Below are 19,786 nucleotides of genomic sequence, written 5' to 3'. Positions count from 1 at the left end.
CATTAACTTGATTTGGGGGTGTGAGGGGGCTATAAAATAAGATGTCTCTTAGCAATGAAAGCTTTAGAAACAGCTGAGACTAGCAAATAATGTTAAGATAATTAAATTGGCCTGTTAATTTCCCATGGCTAGTGGCTGGTCTGGGTCTGAAAAACAGCTCAAGCTGTAGTGATAGACGGGTGTCCTGTTCTCCCTGACTTGCCCTGGCTGTTTGCAGTGACAGTCTTACAGGTTGTTGTGCTCAAGTGAAGTTTGTTAGATAAGCCTTTGGAGGGGTTGATGAATATTTTTCAGCAGCATGTTGCAGCGGTTGATCATAAGCTCAGTTGCAAGTTAGGGTGAGAAGTCAGTCCTAAACCGTATGCTGAGAGCAGCTGGTTTAAATGTGGCATGGTGTTGAATTTAAGTTGCACCACAGATGTAACTAAACTGTAGATCAAAATTCAGTCACACAGGATAACGGATTTCACCAAAACCAGAAACATGAGCCATCTCCTGTGTTTGTACTTTATGTTCTGCTTGAAACCCCAACAACGAAAGCTAAGGAAACTTATCAGTATTTGAATCACAACAGTAATAACATTTCATTAACGATAAAATGTTTAAAATTTTTTGATGTATTTCACCAATAGTCTGAATTTTATCCATGATATTTTGTGCTGTCTAAAGTGCTAGTTATGCTTAACTTCAGGAATGTAGCTATGTGCGGCGCGTAGACCATAAAAATACTTCCTGCATAAAGAAGTCTTTATACTGTTCACAAAATAAAAGGGAAACAAAACACATTTATAGTTGGTAAACATGCACTTTTTTACTTTGAACAGAATTAGAGTGGTTTAGTTTAAATGTTTTAGCTATGTTTAAATGATGCTACTTGGTGCAATCGTAGGCTACGATCAAGTTTACGTTCTAGTGCAACCGAGAATTCGCTACGTTCCAGCACAATTTAATTTTCAGAACGGAGCAAAAGCTCAAGCCAGAGCAATAAAACACGTAACATTTTAAAAAGCATAATAGCAAAGTTCTTGCTAAGTTCAAGCTGAGCTTCCTGTAGCAAAATAGTGTGCAAAAATCCAAGGACACGACTTTGTGCACGTTTTGAGCTCAGAGTAAGTTTTAAACTCCGCTCCTGAGTGTCTGTGGTAAGGACACGAGTGATGAACCCCAGGTGTGAAAAGACTTGTTTTATTATTAAGCATACAAAAATACATGTACAATAAAATATATATATATATATATAGGGCATGCTGGCTCAAAGATCATTTCCAGTGACGCTAACCTTAGGCTAAATACTAAAAACCCATAACACATTGAATATCAACCACTCACTATACAGATATAAACTGTAGATACACACTGTGTAACGCCTCCATTCAGTTTCACAGACTGGGTGAGTGCATTTACTTACAAATAATTTAATAAAACTTTAAAAAATATAAATAACACAGAATATCCATGCTCAAATTTTAAATCTCTCTCCAGCTCCACATTCTTTCATCAAGGCTAACAATCAAACTTCTATTACCTAACAATTTTTTTAATTTATTCTATGTTTCTCCTAAAGCTAAATTGATCTAAATCTTTTAGAATTAAATTGACTTGTAATTGACTTGCATTGTAATCACGTGTCAGATTTCATGAGTTGTTTTTTTTTTTAGTTTTTTTTTTTTAAATGAATCATTTCCAAGTGAATCAAAATCAGAATTGTGATTTAACAATGCAGTGAATCGTTTTCTGAGTCATTTTACTGAGTCAAGTGAAGTTTGAGAATTCGGGTATAATTTCCAAATGAATCCTAATTTAATTGAATTAAGGGTGAAGTTTGAGATTTCATGATTTACTGAACTGCTTCCAAATGAATCCAAATCAAATAAAATTCTGGTGAAGTGTTAAATGTAATGATCTACTGAATTATTTAAGTTGAGTCTAAAGAATCATAATAGAGTCACATGATGGTCAAATCTGAGATTTCATGGTCAACTGAATCATTATATAAGTAATCAATAAATCGATTAAATCTGTACTGAATCCATAAACAATGTTACAGATGTGTCATTGTTTCTGAATCTCATTATTGTTACTATTCGCTGTATCTCCATGGCAACAGCATGCTTCTGCACACTTCCGCTAAACAGTACTCGCGCTCGTGCCATACAGCTCTGCGAGGGTGCGAAACCGCGGCCCCCACTCGTCTAAATAATCGTAATCGAGCTCATTGTCGTCGTTAGACTGCAGCGAGCTGAGCGACTCAGCGACGGAACCCTCGCCTTCGTAGGCGTACGTCTGCAGCGAATCATACGGAGGCGCTTCCGAATCCAGATCCACCTGGCAGAGCTTGGCCAGCATGTAGCCGTACACATTACGGCCGTTAGCGTTAGTCCCGGACGTATTAGCGTCCGTCTGAGACACGTAGCACGACAGGCTCTGGATCTCAGGCTGCTTTTCCTGTCGTAGCTTAACGCTGTTTGGTTTTACATCCTTACCGTCAACGTGTCGTCGTTTACTGCCATGAAGCACCAGTTCAGCGTAGCTTAGTGGCTCCGTGTGCGTCTTCCACAGTTTGGTGATGTCGAACGCCGCCGTGTCTTCCTCCCCGCCGCCTTCATCATCGTAGTGGACAATGTTTTCACGCACGTTTTCTTCCTCGTCGCTGGGGAAAGGTTTTTTAGTGCCGCTGCTTAGGAACAGCAGGAGCACTAGCATCACTGCAGAGAGGAAACACCATTATTACTACCATAAAGCCTTTTACAATCTACACTCTACACCCTAAACCCTACACCCTTAGTGATACTCCCCTACACCCTAAACCCTACACCCTAATCCCTACACCCTTAACGATACTCCCCCAAACCCTACACCCTACACCTTTAACGATACTCCCCCAAACCCTACACCCTACACCCTTAACGATACTCCCCCAAACCCTACACCCTACACCCTTAACGATACTCCCCCAAACCCTACACCCTACACCCTTAACGATAGTCCCCCAAACCCTACACCCTACACCCTTAACGATACTGCCCCAAACCCTACACCCTACACCCTTAACGATACTCCCCTACACCCTAAACCCTACACCCTTAGCGATACTCCCCTACACCCTACACCCTAATCCCTACACCCTTAACAATTCTCACCCAAACCCTACACCCTAAACCCTACACCCTTAACGATTCTCCCCCAAACCCTAATCCCTACACCCTTAACAATTCTCATCCAAACCCTACACCCTAAACCCTACACCCTTAACGATACTCCCCTACACCCTACATCCTAAACCCTACACCCTTAACGATACTCCCCTACACCCTACATCCTAAACCCTACACACTTAATAATACTCCCCTAAACCCTACACCCTACACCCTTAACGATACTACCCCAAACCCTACACCCTAAACCCTACACCCTTAACGATACTCCCCCAAACCCTACACCCTAAACCCTACACCCTTAACGATTCTCCCTAAACCCTACACCCTTAACGATACTCCCCCACATCATACACCCTAAACCTTACACCCTACAACCCAAACCCTACACCCCAAACTCTACACCCTACACCCTTAACGATACTCCCCTACACCCTAAACCCTACACCTTTAATGATACTCCCTCAAACCCTACACCCCAAACCCTACACCCCAAACCCTACATTCTACTCTAAACCCTGCATCCTAAACCCTAAACGTCTTTACACTCCACATTCTACACCCTGAACCCTACACATTAATACATTTTCCAATCAATACCAAGCACGATGGAGCCACAGGTGAGCATGGTGGTTAGTGCTGCTGTACTCAGGTTAGCTGGGAGTGTGTGAGGTTCAGCGTTACGGCAGGATGACACATCCCCGTCTGCGTCACACTCACACACTCGGATGGTCAGGGTGTGTGTACTGGACTGGACCGGCTCTCCTCCATCAGACACGGTAATGGGAAGATGGTACACACTCGGAGATACCCAGCCACTCCGCCGGGTCAGCACCCTCGCTGAGTTATCTGACAGAGCGAGACAGACAGAGAGTGAGACAGAGAGGCAGAAAGACAGGTAGAGAGACAGGCAGGCAAAGAGTGAGACAAATGAGGAGGCATACAGACAGGATGATAGACAGAGAATGAGAAAGATAGACAGACAGTGAGACAGGCAGAGAGAGACCAAGAGAGAGTGAGACTGACAGAGTGAGACAGACAGGCAGGGAGAGTGTGAGACCATGAAAGAATGAGACTGATAGAGAGTGAGACGGTTACCGTGGTTATCTGTGAGGGTGAAGTTGGGATTATTCTGTGCTTCAGGAGGAAGCGTGTAACGGAAACGCTGTCCTCCTATTGGCTCGTCTGCATCTATGGCTCTTATTGATTGGACCAGCTGAGATACACACACACACACACACACACACACACAGCTCAGTTACAGAAATCAAAACACACATACATGCATGTGTGTGTATTTACATGCAAAAATGTTCACACCTGTCCTGCTCTCGCGTCGTCACACAGGAAAGCTTCGTAATGATGTGTTATTGATGGTGGATTATCATTGATGTCTAGAACTCTTATAGCCACAGATACACTCGCTGTCTTCAGTGGGTTATCTAACACCACACACACACACACACACACACACACTTCACATTACTGATTTCTTTTTTATTATCTTCTTTTATATAGCATTGAATAAACTTAGAGATGGATTCATGAGTCAAAATCAGTGAGTCAAAATCACAAATTCCATAGATTTGTGTGTGTTTGTGTGTGTGTGTGTGTGTGTGTGTGTGTGTGTGTACACACTCACTTGTCTCCATGGCTACTATAGTGAGATTATGCCAGCTGATTTCCTCTCTGTCCAGAGGAAGGACAGTCATTAGAGAACCACTGGACACGCCCACTGAGAAATACTGATCAGGATCACTGACACGATCAATCATATACCTGCGCGCACACACACACACACACACACACACACACACACACACACACACACACACACACAGAGAGACAGTCGCAGAGATAGAGAGAGAGAGAGAGAGAGAGAGAGAGAGACAGACATTACTATAGTTAGTGATCTCAATATTTAATTTAAAGGCTTCACCTAGACACTAGAACAAAATGTACACACTGAGAGTGAAATATGCTAATTAGCTCATTAGCATATCAGGCTAAATAAAGGAGATTATTATGTTCTCCTTTTCAATGTGTGATAAAGTATTTGTACACGGACATTTTTGAAGTTTTTAATAAGAATTCCTCTATTCCACACACTGGGCGTTTGGGACACTGCTGTAGCTTCTCTCACCGTATGGAGTCGTTAGCGGCGTCGGGGTCTCGGGCTGAGATGGTGATCAGAACCGTGCCGATTTCGGCGTCTTCACGAACCTCGGCGTAATAAAGCGTGGAGCTGAACTGCGGCGGCTCATCCACGTCCTCTATGCTTAACTGCACCGTGGTGATGTCGCTAAATGGCCCGTTAGCAGAGAAACGCTTGTCAATGTGTCTGTTAGCGGCCTCCACCTTCAGAGTGTAGCTACGCTTCGTCTCAAAGTCCAGACGCTGAAACAGAAACACACATTGTGAATTGAGGAGTCGATTTCCATCCATCCATCCATCCATCCATCCATCTATCCATCCATTTTCTGTACACAGGATCACAGGGAGCCTTGAGCCTGTCCCAGGGAACAAGGTGGGAGACAGGCTCCAGGCTCTGGACAGGGTGCCAACCCATCTCAGGGCACAACTGCACACACACCCAGGACAATTGTCTTTGGACTGGGGGAGGAAACCGGAGTACCCAGAGGAACCCCCGAAGCACATGGAGAACATGCAAACTCCACGCACACAGGGCAGAGGCAGGACTTGAACCCCCAACCCTGGAGGTGCGAGGCAAACATGCAAACCAGGACAGATCTTAGGTAGTTCTTGCTGAGTACCTGTTTGACAGTGATGACCCCATACGTGTTGGTGGAGTCGGCGCTGATGTCGAACGCATCTCGTCCATCCCCATCGATCACTCTGTAACGCATTTCTGCATTGATACCTAAATCGTGATCTTGAGCCTCGATGTGACCCACTACAGAACCGATGGGAGCGGATTCCGGGATGCTCATCTGATACAGCTCTGAGAAGGTGAGTGAGTTTAAAGAAGATCATCAATTACCTAGCGCGTTTAGTCATTCAAATCCACAACAGACAAACAATCAACTGTGCCCCCTAGTGGGCTGATAGCAATATTTCATTATATGGCTTTCACTCTTTAGGATTATTTAGAAAAACTGTCCTGAGTTTGTAACCAGTCCTGTCCCCAGGTCAGTTTTATATGCTAATGGCTAAACCTCCAAATGTTAGCTAGCTACCGAAATACAAAATGCCTAAATGTTAATTATACTCACACCACAGCACTGTTGAATTCTGGATTCTGATTGGTCAGAAGGTGTTGATTAATTTGAAAAAGGTGAGGGAATGACTGTTTATAGCTGCTATAACATAAGCGAGAACAGGAACTAACTTGTTCCACAGCCTTAAATGTAATTATAACTGGATAAAAAGTATGACATATTCTTTGTGATAAGATTTCTTCTGATTATTAGTGTTATTAGAGCTAAAGTTCTCACTCTGAGTGAAGTGGGGAGGATTGTCGTTGACGTCGCTCAGAGTAACGTTGACCGTCGTCGTTCCTGCCAAACCTCCCAGCTGACCCGCCATGTCTTTAGCCTGAATCACGACCTCGTATTGACCCTTGACCTCTCGATCCATATCAGGCAATGACACGCGCACCTCACCTACGGACAGACAGACACGAAGACAGAAGTGTAACGATCCCTGTATCAAAATCTCAGATCTCTTAATTCCATTATATCATTATCTATATGCTAACGCTAATAATAATAATAATAATACAACAATGTCCGATTATTACATTATACTGTGATATTGATATACAGTGTATGAGATTTAAATCTAAATCTAAATGAGATTTCAAATTATGCACAAGCACTGAAACATCATTTTCACATAAAGTGCTGATAAAAGTGGTAGCATTGCGCTAAACTGAGCACCAAAAGCTCAAGCAAACACTGTTAGTTTATAATACGTACTGTTTATATTAAAGGAATATCAAATATTTTATATCATACACATTTTCAGTGGAAGTTTGTATTTTAACATTTTGTACATCAGCGAAATTCCTAACACTGCAAACTGCTAACACGGCTAAGAAGCCATTTTCTCTACCTGAGGAAAAGATGGAGCACCGCCCTCTAGTGGGCAACATCCTGTGTCTGACCAATCAAAGACCACATTTTCATCATGTGACTTTTTTTTCTGCTTTCATGAACATGGCTGACTAAAATAATTAATAAACCTCTTCACATTTTTTACCTCTGTAGGCAGGGTTTTTAACAAACTCAGTCAAATGTAAAACTACAGCACAGAAAAAAAATTAATAAATCCAACTCTGGGACACAAATGGATTGATTTTTGTGCTAGCTAGCTACTGAGTTAGCTATGCTAGCTAAGCTACATAGTTGATGGGTGTACAATAGATGATATGTTTTTGTTTTTTTATATTTATTTCCATTTAAGTTATAAATTCAGGCATTAAATTAATTTACACTATTTATAATAACCACTCACAGATATTTACAGGTTTATTAGCTAAGATGTTGTACTTAGCAACTTCTAGCTAGGTAGCTATTTATTTAGATTTAGCAGAAAGGTAGCTAATGTCCTGAGTTTTTGTTTTTTCAATGTTATTTTTTTAATGAAAAGTTTAATATTAAAGTGTCAGTCTTGCCTGTGTGTCGGTCCACAGAGAAATACGGCTGCCCCTTCACAACGCTGTACACCACTCGAGCGCTGTTACCGTATGACGGGTCATCAGCGTCCGTCGCCGTCACCCGAATCACAGACGTACCTATAATCAGATAAAATAAACCCATAACAATTAATAAAATCAGAGCAGCCTATGTATGAACATGGGAGGACAAACAGAAAGATTAGGTTTATTGCAATTTGCAAAGTTGTGTGGTGTTCAAAACACCTTCAAATGTAAATATAAACTTAACATAGAATAAAATTTTTAAGTTAGACATTTAGGAATCGTAGAAGTGAGGCGCAATAAAGAGGCCAATGAACACTCAGGTTTCACCTGAGACTTGACTTCATGCTAAGTTAGCTAGGTAGATAGCTAGTATAATGCTAGATAAAACAGAAAGATAGAAACAAAAGAAATAGAAGTTGCTCTAGTGCGTAAATATGTTGTCATACACACACATAGACACACACATGCTGAATGTAGTGTACAACCTACCGACAGGTGACATCTCAGGTACGGTGGCCTGGTAGGGTCCGTCCAGGAACTTGGGCTCGTTGTCATTAATATCCTGGATCTTCACTATGAAGCGGGACTCGGGTTCAAGGGCGCGGCCTGTGTGGCGATGAGTGGCCTGAGCACGCAGGACGTAGTGCTCTTTCATCTCACGGTCCAGCCTCTGTACTGCGTGGATATCACCTACACACATACACACACGTTGTTGTTGGTGGTGGTGTTATTATTATAATTATGGACAATACTTATTTATGACAGTGAAAATAAAATGCTTGGTGTGTGTTTGTGTGTGTGTGTGTGTGTTTTCCCCCCACCAGTGCTGTCATCCAGTGTGAACGTGGTTCCTGCACCTTCTCCTGAAAGAATATATTTAACAGATCCATCTCCTTTATCCAAATCTGAGTGAAGCTGAAACACACACACACACACACACACACACACACACACACACACAGAGCATTTTATTCTGACTGTCATCATACACTAATATACAGTATACAGTAATTACTGTCACAGAAACACTGTAGTATATTAAATATAGTATTAGAGGTAGTATAGTATATCAGTTATAGTATAGCATTATGGTACATAAGAAGTGGTAGAATTAATACACTTTAGTATTAGTAGTGTAAATATATAATATTAGTATAGTAACAGTATATACTGTACTATCACAATGTAAAAAGTGTAACATCGTATAATGACTAGCAGAAAGGAGTTTGGTAAAAACATGTAAGTAGTATAATAAACACTAATAGTATATGAGTATTAGTGTTGTACATAGTAAATTAGTCCATACATTAGTGGTTATATAGTAGAGTAGTACACAAGTAGTAGTATAGTATGGAGTGAAAGTATAGTAGATATGTAGCAGTACAATATGTAAGAAGGAGTATAAGTAGTGGTGGTATAATATATAGTATAGTATAGTAATGTATAAGTAGGATAATACAGATTATATATTAGTATTACTGGGGTAGTAGTAGCATAGTATATTAGAGTATAAATGGATGTAGTATAGTATACTGTTATATACAGTAAGTAGGTAAAATTGTATATTATTAGTATATATCATATTATAGTATGTATATACAGGTAAAAATAGTATTCAGAAGTAGTATTACAGAATATAAAAAGTAATGTATGCTAAATATATTAGTACAGAGTATTATATTAGTATTAGTAGACTAGTAAAGTATATAAGTACTTGTTTAGTGGTAATAAGATATTGTATTAATGTATACATAGTGACAGTAAAGTATATTAACATAAATGTAGTAGAAGCAGTATAATATAGTTGTATGCATATACTGACTGTAGTGTTAGTATAGTATACTAGTATATTAGTACGTAAGTAGTGGCAGTACGGTATAGTAGTATAAATGCAGTATGGTTGGTATAGTAATATTAGCGTAAGTCGTGGCAGTACGGTATAGTAGTATAAATGCAGTATGGTTGGTATAGTAATATTAGCGTAAGTCGTGGCAGTACGGTATAGTAGTATAAATGCAGTGTTGGTATAGTATATTAGTACGTAAGTAGCTGCAGTACGGTGTAGTAGTATAAATGCAGAGTTAGTATAGTATATTAGCGTAAGTCGTGGCAGTACGGTATAGTAGTATAAATGCAGAGTTAGTATAGTATATTAGCGTAAGTAGCGGCAGTACGGTATAGTAGTATAAATGCAGTGTTAGTATAGTATATTAGCGTAAGTAGCGGCAGTACGGTATAGTAGTATAAATGCAGTGTTAGTATAGTATATTAGTACGTAAGTAGTGGCAGTATGGTATAGTAGTATAAATGCAGAGTTAGTATAGTATATTAGCGTAAGTAGTGGCAGTACGGTATAGTAGTATAAATGCAGTGTTAGTATAGTATATTAGCGTAAGTAGCGGCAGTACGGTATAGTAGTATAAATGCAGTGTTAGTATAGTATATTAGCGTAAGTAGCGGCAGTACGGTATAGTAGTATAAATGCAGTGTTAGTATAGTATATTAGTACGTAAGTAGTGGCAGTATGGTATAGTAGTATAAATGCAGAGTTAGTATAGTATATTAGCGTAAGTAGTGGCAGTACGGTATAGTAGTATAAATGCAGTGTTAGTATAGTATATTAGCGTAAGTAGCGGCAGTACGGTATAGTAGTATAAATGCAGTATGGTTGGTATAGTATATTAGCGTAAGTAGTGGCAGTACGGTATAGTAGTATAAATGTAGTATTAGTACAGTATATTAGCGTAAGTAGTGGCAGTACGGTATAGTAGTATAAATGCAGTATGGTTGGTATAGTAATATTAGCGTAAGTCGTGGCAGTACGGTATAGTAGTATAAATGCAGAGTTAGTATAGTATATTAGCGTAAGTAGCGGCAGTACGGTATAGTAGTATAAATGCAGTGTTGGTATAGTATATTAGTGTAAGTAGTGGCAGTATGGTATAGTAGTATAAATGCAGAGTTAGTATAGTATATTAGCGTAAGTAGTGGCAGTACGGTATAGTAGTATAAATGCAGTGTTAGTATAGTATATTAGCGTAAGTAGCGGCAGTACGGTATAGTAGTATAAATGCAGTATGGTTGGTATAGTATATTAGCGTAAGTAGCGGCAGTACGGTATAGTAGTATAAATGTAGTATTAGTACAGTATATTAGCGTAAGTAGTGGCAGTACGGTATAGTAGTATAAATGCAGTGTTAGTATAGTATATTAGCGTAAGTAGTGGCAGTACGGTATAGTAGTATAAATGCAGAGTTGGTATAGTATATTAGCGTAAGTAGTGGCAGTATGGTATAGTAGTATAAATGCAGAGTTGGTATAGTATATTAGCGTACGTAGCGGCAGTATGGTTGGTATAGTATATTAGCGTAAGTAGCGGCAGTACGGTATAGTAGTAAAATGTAGTGATAGTAGTGTATTTTAGTATATAAGTATACATGTATTAGTATGGTAAATATCAGTAGTAATGGTATTATTAGCCATTAACACCTTTCCGACGTAGAGTGGTTTGTCCTCAGCATACTCCTCCAGCACAAAGAACTGATTCCACACCCATCCTCTTTTCTCTCTCCTCAGGGGTCTCACACTCGTCCCCTCATCCCCTGCGTCCCCCTGAGACAAAGTCACTAAGCTCATAACCGTGATCATGGTGCTGAAGAGCGCACTTCGCTTCAGGAACCAGCGTGCCATGGCAGGGCAGACAAATCTCTCACTCCACTCGTTCACTCGTTAGTCGTCCTTCATCCACTACTCTCCCAGTTACCTGTTCAAAGACACACACTAAGGGGTAAGTGAAACACAACAGGAAGTCACACGGTACAAGGGCCCAATCCATTTCCTGTCTCCATTTCCATGTGTCCATTTTCGTATTCATTCTCTCTGTCTGTTTTCCTTTTTTTATCTTTCTCTCTTTCTTTATATCACTTTCTCTGCTTTTCTTTCTATCATTTTTCTCTGTCATTTTCCATTCTCCCTCTCTCTCTCTCTCTCTCTCTCTCTCTCTCTAATCTTTTCTTCTCTGTCTGTCTTTTGGTCTTTCTTTTTTCCTCCCTTTCTCCCTCTGTTTTTTTTCTTTTCTCTTTTTCTATCTCTCTCTCTTCGTCTATAAAATAGACCTCATGACCTTTTAGACTCTTTCTCTCTTTTTTTTTTAACACACCACACACCATCTGCTCACTATGGAGTTAACAACACATAGCGACAAACCCTGTGACAAAATGGTGTGTGTGTGTGTGTGTGTGTGTTTCAGAGAGAGCAGGAGAATAAAGCGCCTAACAAAAGAGCAGCAGTGAGAGAGAGAAACATCTCCTCCCTCCATTCATCAGTTCATCTCTGAGTCTCACACTCCATCAGACCTTTAGTGTGCACTTCATCTTCACTACAGAGGGAACAGCCGCTCTTTCACACACTCCAGTGCTTCTGTTCAGCTCAGTTTGACTCTTAACCCTTCGTAGGTGTCCTACAGAGTCGTGCCGTTTACAAATTCAACACGTGACTGGAGTATTGTAGGCAACACATTTCAGCGTCTCTTACTCCCCACTAGCAGAGCTACTTCTAGTCAAAACCAATTAGGTAACTAGTTAGTTAGTTAGTTAGACAGGCCTAGTTATTAAAGAATAAAACACGGCATGTCATGCTGTTATACGCTGAAAAAAATTAATTCATAGATCAACTTATTTAAATTAAGGGCAGAATTTCCACTAAAATATGGAAATTCAACAAAAAGTAAGTAGGTAACTCATTAAATAGAAATACCTCTACGTGGCACAAAGCATCGCGATGAAAAATGTGACGATGTGCATCGTGGAAATGTACTTCACATTGTGCAAATCAGCGTTCTATTAATTAATGCAGTGCAGTTGCACTGTATGAATAGCAGACGTCCAAATCTGCACAACCCATGGAGTTATAATAATATACAGAGAGCACACTGGTCATGTGATCACATTCTTGCGTGGAGAGTCTGTGAGATCTTCGAGATCCTGATAGCTCCGGATTGCGAAGGCTAACACGTGTTTTATGTTATACTGTTACAAGGCCACATTATAACAGTTAAAAAAGAACTCTTTAGTAGCTTTCAAACAACACCAAAGCCGACGGAAGTTGGCCATTTTAGCCGACTAAAGCTCTGTTTCTGCTACGGAGCTCATTACGTTTCGCTCTTTGCTACAAGCTGAAAGTTGGAGACGTCACAATAGTGACCTCACATTAATACCATAATCTGTGTAAATGTTCAGGCGCTTACTCTAAAACCCACCTCACACACCACAACATCTAGGTTTGTATTACAACATAGTGGTCACATGACCACTAACTTGGAATTTTACATTTTGCATTTTAATGAAAAATAAATAAATAAATAAAAGCGTTCAAAATAAAAGATATTTTTCCCCCATGTGTCAAACATAAAAATGGACTTTCCCATGGGCCTCGTTTTTCTAAAACCACAGCATCGTGAATGAGCTCAGTGAGAGCCAAGGGTCAAAGGTCAAACCTCAAGAACCTCTGAGACCCCCCAAACACACACACACACACACACACACACACACAGAAACCATTTTGTCACGGCTAATGAGCCGACATGCTGCGTTATTGTGTGTGTTAATCAAGTCTTTTCACGGCTGATCTTACACACACACACACACACACACACACACACACACACTGAATTGCTAAGTGTGAAAACATTTTTGTATAAATAATATGAATATCAATTAAATTAATTAAATTCTATGAAATATTAATGACACTGTACAGAAATAAAGTATAATATTTACAGTACTTAGTGTTAAATATTTATACTATTTAGAGTTTATTAATAAATATTAATAGTGACTTTATGTCACCAAAAATATTTATAATATTTCAATTTCAATAAATGGATATGTTTTCCATTTTCAGTGCTCAGTGATACTCTTCTCAGAGTTGTGTGTGAGTGTGTGTGAGTGTGCACACAACTTTTCTAGTGCTTGATAATAAGTAATAAATAAAATCTCTTTTAAAAAATCCCACCATCTCTGAAAATAATTTCTCTTACCTTCCGTTTCTCTCTCTGTGTTCTTCCTCTCTCCTCTTAAAGGTCACTTGATGGTGAACAGGACCTCCTGCATCGTCCCTAATGACTCACTGCATCACTTCACTTCCACTTATTCTCTACGTAGTGCCCTACGGAGTCGACGACGACCAATGAGGAGAGAGAGAGGGAGAGAGAGAGAGGGAGAGGGAGAGGGAGAGAGACACTGCTCACTTCATTTTCTATTTGCAAGTCAATAAAGTGACAAACCCTGTGACAAAATGGTGTGTGTGTGTGTGTGTGTGTGTATATGTGTGTGGTCAAAGAGGTAACACTCAGTTCAATTAGCATGGAAATCATTTTAACTTAGCATAACGACTTGGGAATACACACACACACACAAACACACAAACACACACACACACACACACTCTCCTCGCTAATGCTACATTTAAGCGTTAAATTGTAAAACACAGCGTGACAGAGTGCGCACTCCACATGAATACATGAACTACTTTTGAAATCGAGTGTTGAAGAGAAGTGTGTATGAGAATATCTATCTATCTATCTATCTATCTATCTATCTATCTATCTACTGAATGCTTGTGATTTACAAAAACCTTTCACTAATTTTTAAAATCTTCTTTAACATACTGCACGCTTCTTCTTCTAGGAAACAATGCAAAAAGTTTACACATAACATTTATATAAACTATATTTAAATGATGATAATTATTTGTTACATTAATGTAAACATGTTAACTATTATTATTTAAATTGTTAATTTATTTTTATTGTCAAATTTCTGTAACCCATATCTAAATAATGCAAATATATTTATTACACATATATAAAGAACATTTACATTAGGATAAAGTATGTAAATTTAATTTAATGTAAGCTGCTCTTATTATTATTATTATTATTATTAGTGTCTAAAGATCAATTTAAACATCAATTTATTTATTCATTTATTTATTAAAGAAATAAAGGGTGTCAAAACTTTTTGATTTGATAAATCAGGCTAAATTGTAGATTTGATAAATTTAATTTCAAAAATTGAACCTAAATTAAAAAAAAAAAATTTCAATTTAAAACAAGCATGCATTTCCTCTTTTGATTAATTATGCTAAATTGTAGATGCTAAAAATGTAGGTTTGCGTGTTTATTCTATAGAGTCGAGGGTCTGAAGATAACTGGTCCTTAAAAACGAAACAAAACAGAACAAATATATATATATTTCATTCACTCTGTTGACAAATTTAAGTCACATTAATTTTCAGATATTATATTTCTCTAACCATGATTCAAATCCTGCAAAATTGATTGATTATTTCTGTAAAACAATATTTAAATCGGACAAATTTTCATATCATAAATTTTTGTAAACATTGAAATATACAAAATGTATATCGTAAATTTCTATAACCCCTTTTTAAATTATATATCTTAAATATATGTCTTATTTAAATCTTGCAAAAAATGTCATTTATTATATTTCTGTAAACTATATTTAAATTATGTTAATTATATTCTTACTTATTATTGTTATTATTAATTACTAATATTATTCTTAATATATTAATTAATATAATCAATATCTAAATAAATATATTAATTATTTATTATACATAATACGTTATATATTTATTATATTAATTTATAATAATTTATTAAATTATTAATAAATGCTTAATAATATTATTAAAATTATTATTAATGTTTATCATTTGTTTTATTATTTATTGATTCCCCTTCTTCTGTCTTCCCCTCAGTGTAGTGTGCTTTTATAAAAACGTGAAATCTCTGATTAATTGTGAAATTTGCTGTGACAAAGTGGACACTCGGAGTGTGTCACTAGCGAACGGTGATTAACTCCACTTTAAATTTTAGACGAGTGTTAAAAAAAGAAGTTAGAGCAGATGTTTTTCTCCCTCCGTCAGTGCCCCTTGTTCCCTCCCTCGTTCGCTCCCTGCCTTTTGACAGGATAATTCCTCCGTCTTTGTGTCTTTTATTCTCCTCAGCGCGGCTGCTTAGCGCCTTGTCGCGATCCGTCACAGCACGCTCCATTAGTCTCACAGAAAACAACCAAACCGTCCACAGGAATCCGGAGCCAGAACCTGAGGGAAAGCTTTAACTAGCATAACTAATGTGTTAGACTGCACTCAGGGTCGAAGGTCAAGGAGTGTGCAACAACACGACAGCGACAAAGCAGCGCTAGCTAGCGTAAAAATAGATTTGCTACGCGGTATAATCCGTATGTGGCTGTGAGGATACGGATTTTAGAGCAACACCGTCATCAATTCTCTGAAACGAAAGCATGAAAATGTTCCACACAGAAACGTTCAAGTGTCATCAGTTAGCAGATGCTGATTTTTTTTCTTATTATTTTCACTGTTTATGCTAAATCACCACAGAACGAACTCACACGCTATGTTAGCTGAGCTAGCCAACTAGTATGGTTAGCAGTCTTATCATAAAATCATTACATCATCATTTATAGTTAGAATTGTGATTTATTTATTATTATTATTAATATTTTTACATCTGAGACACTTTTTATTGCACATTCTCACCCAAACAAGGTTTAAAAGTTAGCTAGATAGCAGCAGGCTTGTAGAGAAAGCAGCTAATCAATATTTCTTCATAAGGTCCATAACATGCACTTAGCTCATAAAGTAGCCACTTTGTTCCCTTAAACTTCTCAAATTCCCTGTAAAAGAGCAGCTCGTGCACTTTGGGAACCTAATAAACTAAATAAACTAAATTAAACAATAAACATTTTATTCTCTTAAGCTTCTTAAAGTGGTTATAAAAGCCGTCAGAGATTCTGCTGGTTATTATTATGATCATAAATGACTCCATTTCTGTACGCTTTATTCAAATTATTACAAATTTTATATCTTAAATGTCTGTAGACTAAAATCATGTTAAGTCATGTTCAATTTTAGATATATGAGATTCCTCTATTGCTCTAAAGATTCAAATCATACAAAATTTTATATATTACATTTCTATAAAGCAATATTTAAATCAGACAAATGTTTATATCATATATTTTTTAAAAACATTGAATTATTAAAACATATAAATTTATATCATAAATTTCTTTAACTCCTTTTTAAATTATGCAAAATTTTATCTTATATGTATGTCTTTAAATCTTGTAAATGTATTTAAATGTTGCATAATGTATATAATTTAATATAAATTATATACATTATAAATTATATAACTGTAAATATTAATATAAACTTAATATCATATAATATAAATTATATATTTCATGTAATTTATTACATTTCATACTTACCATACTTATATTATGCTAAATTATATACTTAAATAATTATATTAATATCAATTATTTATAATTAATGTAATTATTTATTTTATTATTTACCATATTTTACATCGCATAGCCTGATTTTATCTGGAAATGTAGCTGCTAAAGGATTTCTATTTATATATAAAGGAAAATTATCTGCTGTGATGTCATTTGAAATTATTGTTCAGTTTTGTGCATTAACTTTGTGCGTATTGTATTTATTTCACTCTATATTAATAATAATGTATCAAATGATAATCATTTTGTAAAGTAGATGTAAATTATTTGAATGAAAGCACTTCTTACCTTATTTATTGAGGAATTTTTCATAATGTGGACCATCTCCTTCATCTGAACTCCTCTTCTGCAGTGAGATGTATTCCTCCACTCTTCTCTCTCTCTCTCTCTCTCTCCGCTTCCTGAAGGAGGTAGTGAGCTAAACGAAGCTTCTGTTTGTCTGATGAAGTGTAAAAAAGCTTCAGACCACAAGCTGCACTAAACAAGCTCTTCCTGACCGAAAGGAACAAAATCCAGCTGCTGAACTTCTGCGAGTTTTAGTGGCTCTACGATGAGGGTCGTGTTTGTCGTGCCTCTGAATGTACTATAAAAGCGTCTAATGGAGCTGTCATTAAGATGAATAACACTGTATGATGCTGTGAACCGTAATATATAAAACACTAATTTATTTTACTGTGCTTCATTTTTCACTCTTAGCTTCGTCATGTGATGTTATGAATCTAAACTGTTGATGTGAGGCACATGGTAAAGCTCGATTAGCCCTGTTATTAAAATTAAACATAGCTTTCTTTATGCTTTTAGTTCTTTACACATCGTGTCGCATCGTGTTTTGCTTTGTGTATGAGACGAATTTACAATCAGATCATTGTGTATAAAGGACACGGTGAGATGTAGCCAGTTGAGGAAGCTACTTTGAAACATGTCACGAATAGAGTAGAGTTTTAATAAAGAAGCTTGCTATACTAAGAAAAAGTATCTCACAACACAGAAGCCACAAAAATAACTTATATAACTTATTATAAAAGTAATGTAGTTGACCTTTGAATTAGGCCACTGTAGGTTCTGGGAGTCAGAGCTTTAGGGCCCTGAGGGGTTGATTAGCCTGTAGAGCTACATACCCCACCAAAGAGCACAGCAAATTCCAGGCAACCCATCAAAAAGCTTCCTTTTTGCATTTCTGTTCTTCTGACATTCACAAACAAATCAGCTTTGTGCCTGTTAAATGCCAAACATTGAAACATTGATGTTTGCTACCTAGCACAATTAGGTATCAGCTCACGGTTAATAGGTGTCTGTACTAGTCGTTGACTGATCAACTGACCCCAGCCAGTACGGCAAATGCTCGAGCTCCCCCTTTTGCCCAACCCTGCAATCGCATACTGCCTTCAACCTCAATGAAATGGCTCAGAGAAAGCACTGGAATTGGAGTTACCAGAGAACAAATGGTGAGGCTGAAAATTGCATGGTGTGTCTGTGTGCACTATGCTACCCAATGCTACCCTGACAACCCTGGCCCTCTGCCCCCACTCACCAACAATGCATCTTCTGGCAGTAAAGTAGAGTGCAAGTAATCAAAGTTGTCCAACACAGGCACAGCACTGACTACAGTGAATCCAATGCCCCCCACCCACTGCCCTGTTACCAACTCTATTTCAAACTCATGCCAAAAGTGTAATTTAAAGAACATGGTAATTTATTCAAAACCATTATATGCAAACATTACAGACCCTTATAAAGATTACTATATAAGCAAGTAGGCTATGTGCATCATGTCCACTGTCTATATGCATGATGCAATGAAATGAAAACCAAACCAATTCTAAACACTTTAAGTGCAGTAATTAATGAATAAAATTATATACACCACCAAATAGGTCAGGGAGGCCACTGTGTGAAATTCCACTTTATGATCTAACAAGTGATGCTTGCATCAGGAGAGCAGAACAACCTACTGAAGACTGCACAATACGTACTTACTTAGGCCCATTGACTTCTGGAGCATAAGCCATTGACAGTGGTCCCCCAGTGCTTGGTATCTGCATCCATATCTCTTCTCCAGGTATAATTTGGTCAGCCTTATATTTTTTTCACTTGGGTGTTCTATGTGAGCACCTGTCTGTTGATGTTGGTTGTAGGTTTCCTCAGCATGTGTCCCAGCCAACCCATCTCCTTCTAGAATCTCCTCCTCCATGGGGCACTGTTTGGTCTGCTGACACAGATTGTTGGTATAATAAAGTGAGCCCAGCAAAGTCTGCCTGTCTCCCAAGTCCGCAGGCCTTCCCCAATCGAGCAGGAACATAGCGTGTGTCAGTGAGTATACAAGGGAGTACACACCACGACTGAGAGTGTAACAAGACCACCATCCATCAAAGCCTGATTCAATGTGAGGCATTGGGAAATGCACGGATGGTGAAGTGGAGGTGTGTGCATGGGGATGTGTCCCCTGTTGCCAGTCATTAAGAAAGTCTGGGGGCAAAAGTTTAAAGTAGCAGTGGCGGTTAGTCTTCGCCTCACCCATCCACTAATTCTTTTAATTCAGGGTTTTGGGTGTTAGTATGAGAAATGTTTGTGGATGGGTCCTGCAGTAGCGAGGCATGGTGTGGAATATA

General features: G+C 38.1%; 1 protein-coding gene across 1 annotated transcript; it reads right to left on the bottom strand.

Annotated features, from left to right (window-relative positions):
- Window positions 1–1,248: 1,248 nt before the first annotated feature.
- LOC113535349 (cadherin-20-like) lies at window positions 1,249–13,996 on the bottom strand. Its single transcript, XM_026928609.3, has 13 exons — window positions 13,856–13,996; window positions 11,308–11,581; window positions 8,640–8,733; window positions 8,308–8,508; window positions 7,792–7,911; window positions 6,611–6,778; window positions 5,930–6,117; window positions 5,299–5,552; window positions 4,798–4,934; window positions 4,476–4,597; window positions 4,254–4,371; window positions 3,756–4,004; window positions 1,249–2,705 (listed from the first exon to the last, which is right to left on the bottom strand). Exons 2-13 carry the CDS (start codon window positions 11,506–11,508, stop codon window positions 2,128–2,130), a joined length of 2,430 nt encoding a protein of 809 aa, XP_026784410.3. The 5' UTR covers window positions 11,509–11,581; window positions 13,856–13,996; the 3' UTR covers window positions 1,249–2,127.
- Window positions 13,997–19,786: the final 5,790 nt, after the last annotated feature.

Source organism: Pangasianodon hypophthalmus, chromosome 12 (genome assembly GCF_027358585.1).
Source record: "Pangasianodon hypophthalmus isolate fPanHyp1 chromosome 12, fPanHyp1.pri, whole genome shotgun sequence".
Taxonomy (NCBI): domain Eukaryota; kingdom Metazoa; phylum Chordata; class Actinopteri; order Siluriformes; family Pangasiidae; genus Pangasianodon; species Pangasianodon hypophthalmus.
The sequence above is the reverse complement of the archived record's forward strand: the minus strand, read 5'-3'. Positions and strand labels throughout refer to the sequence as shown.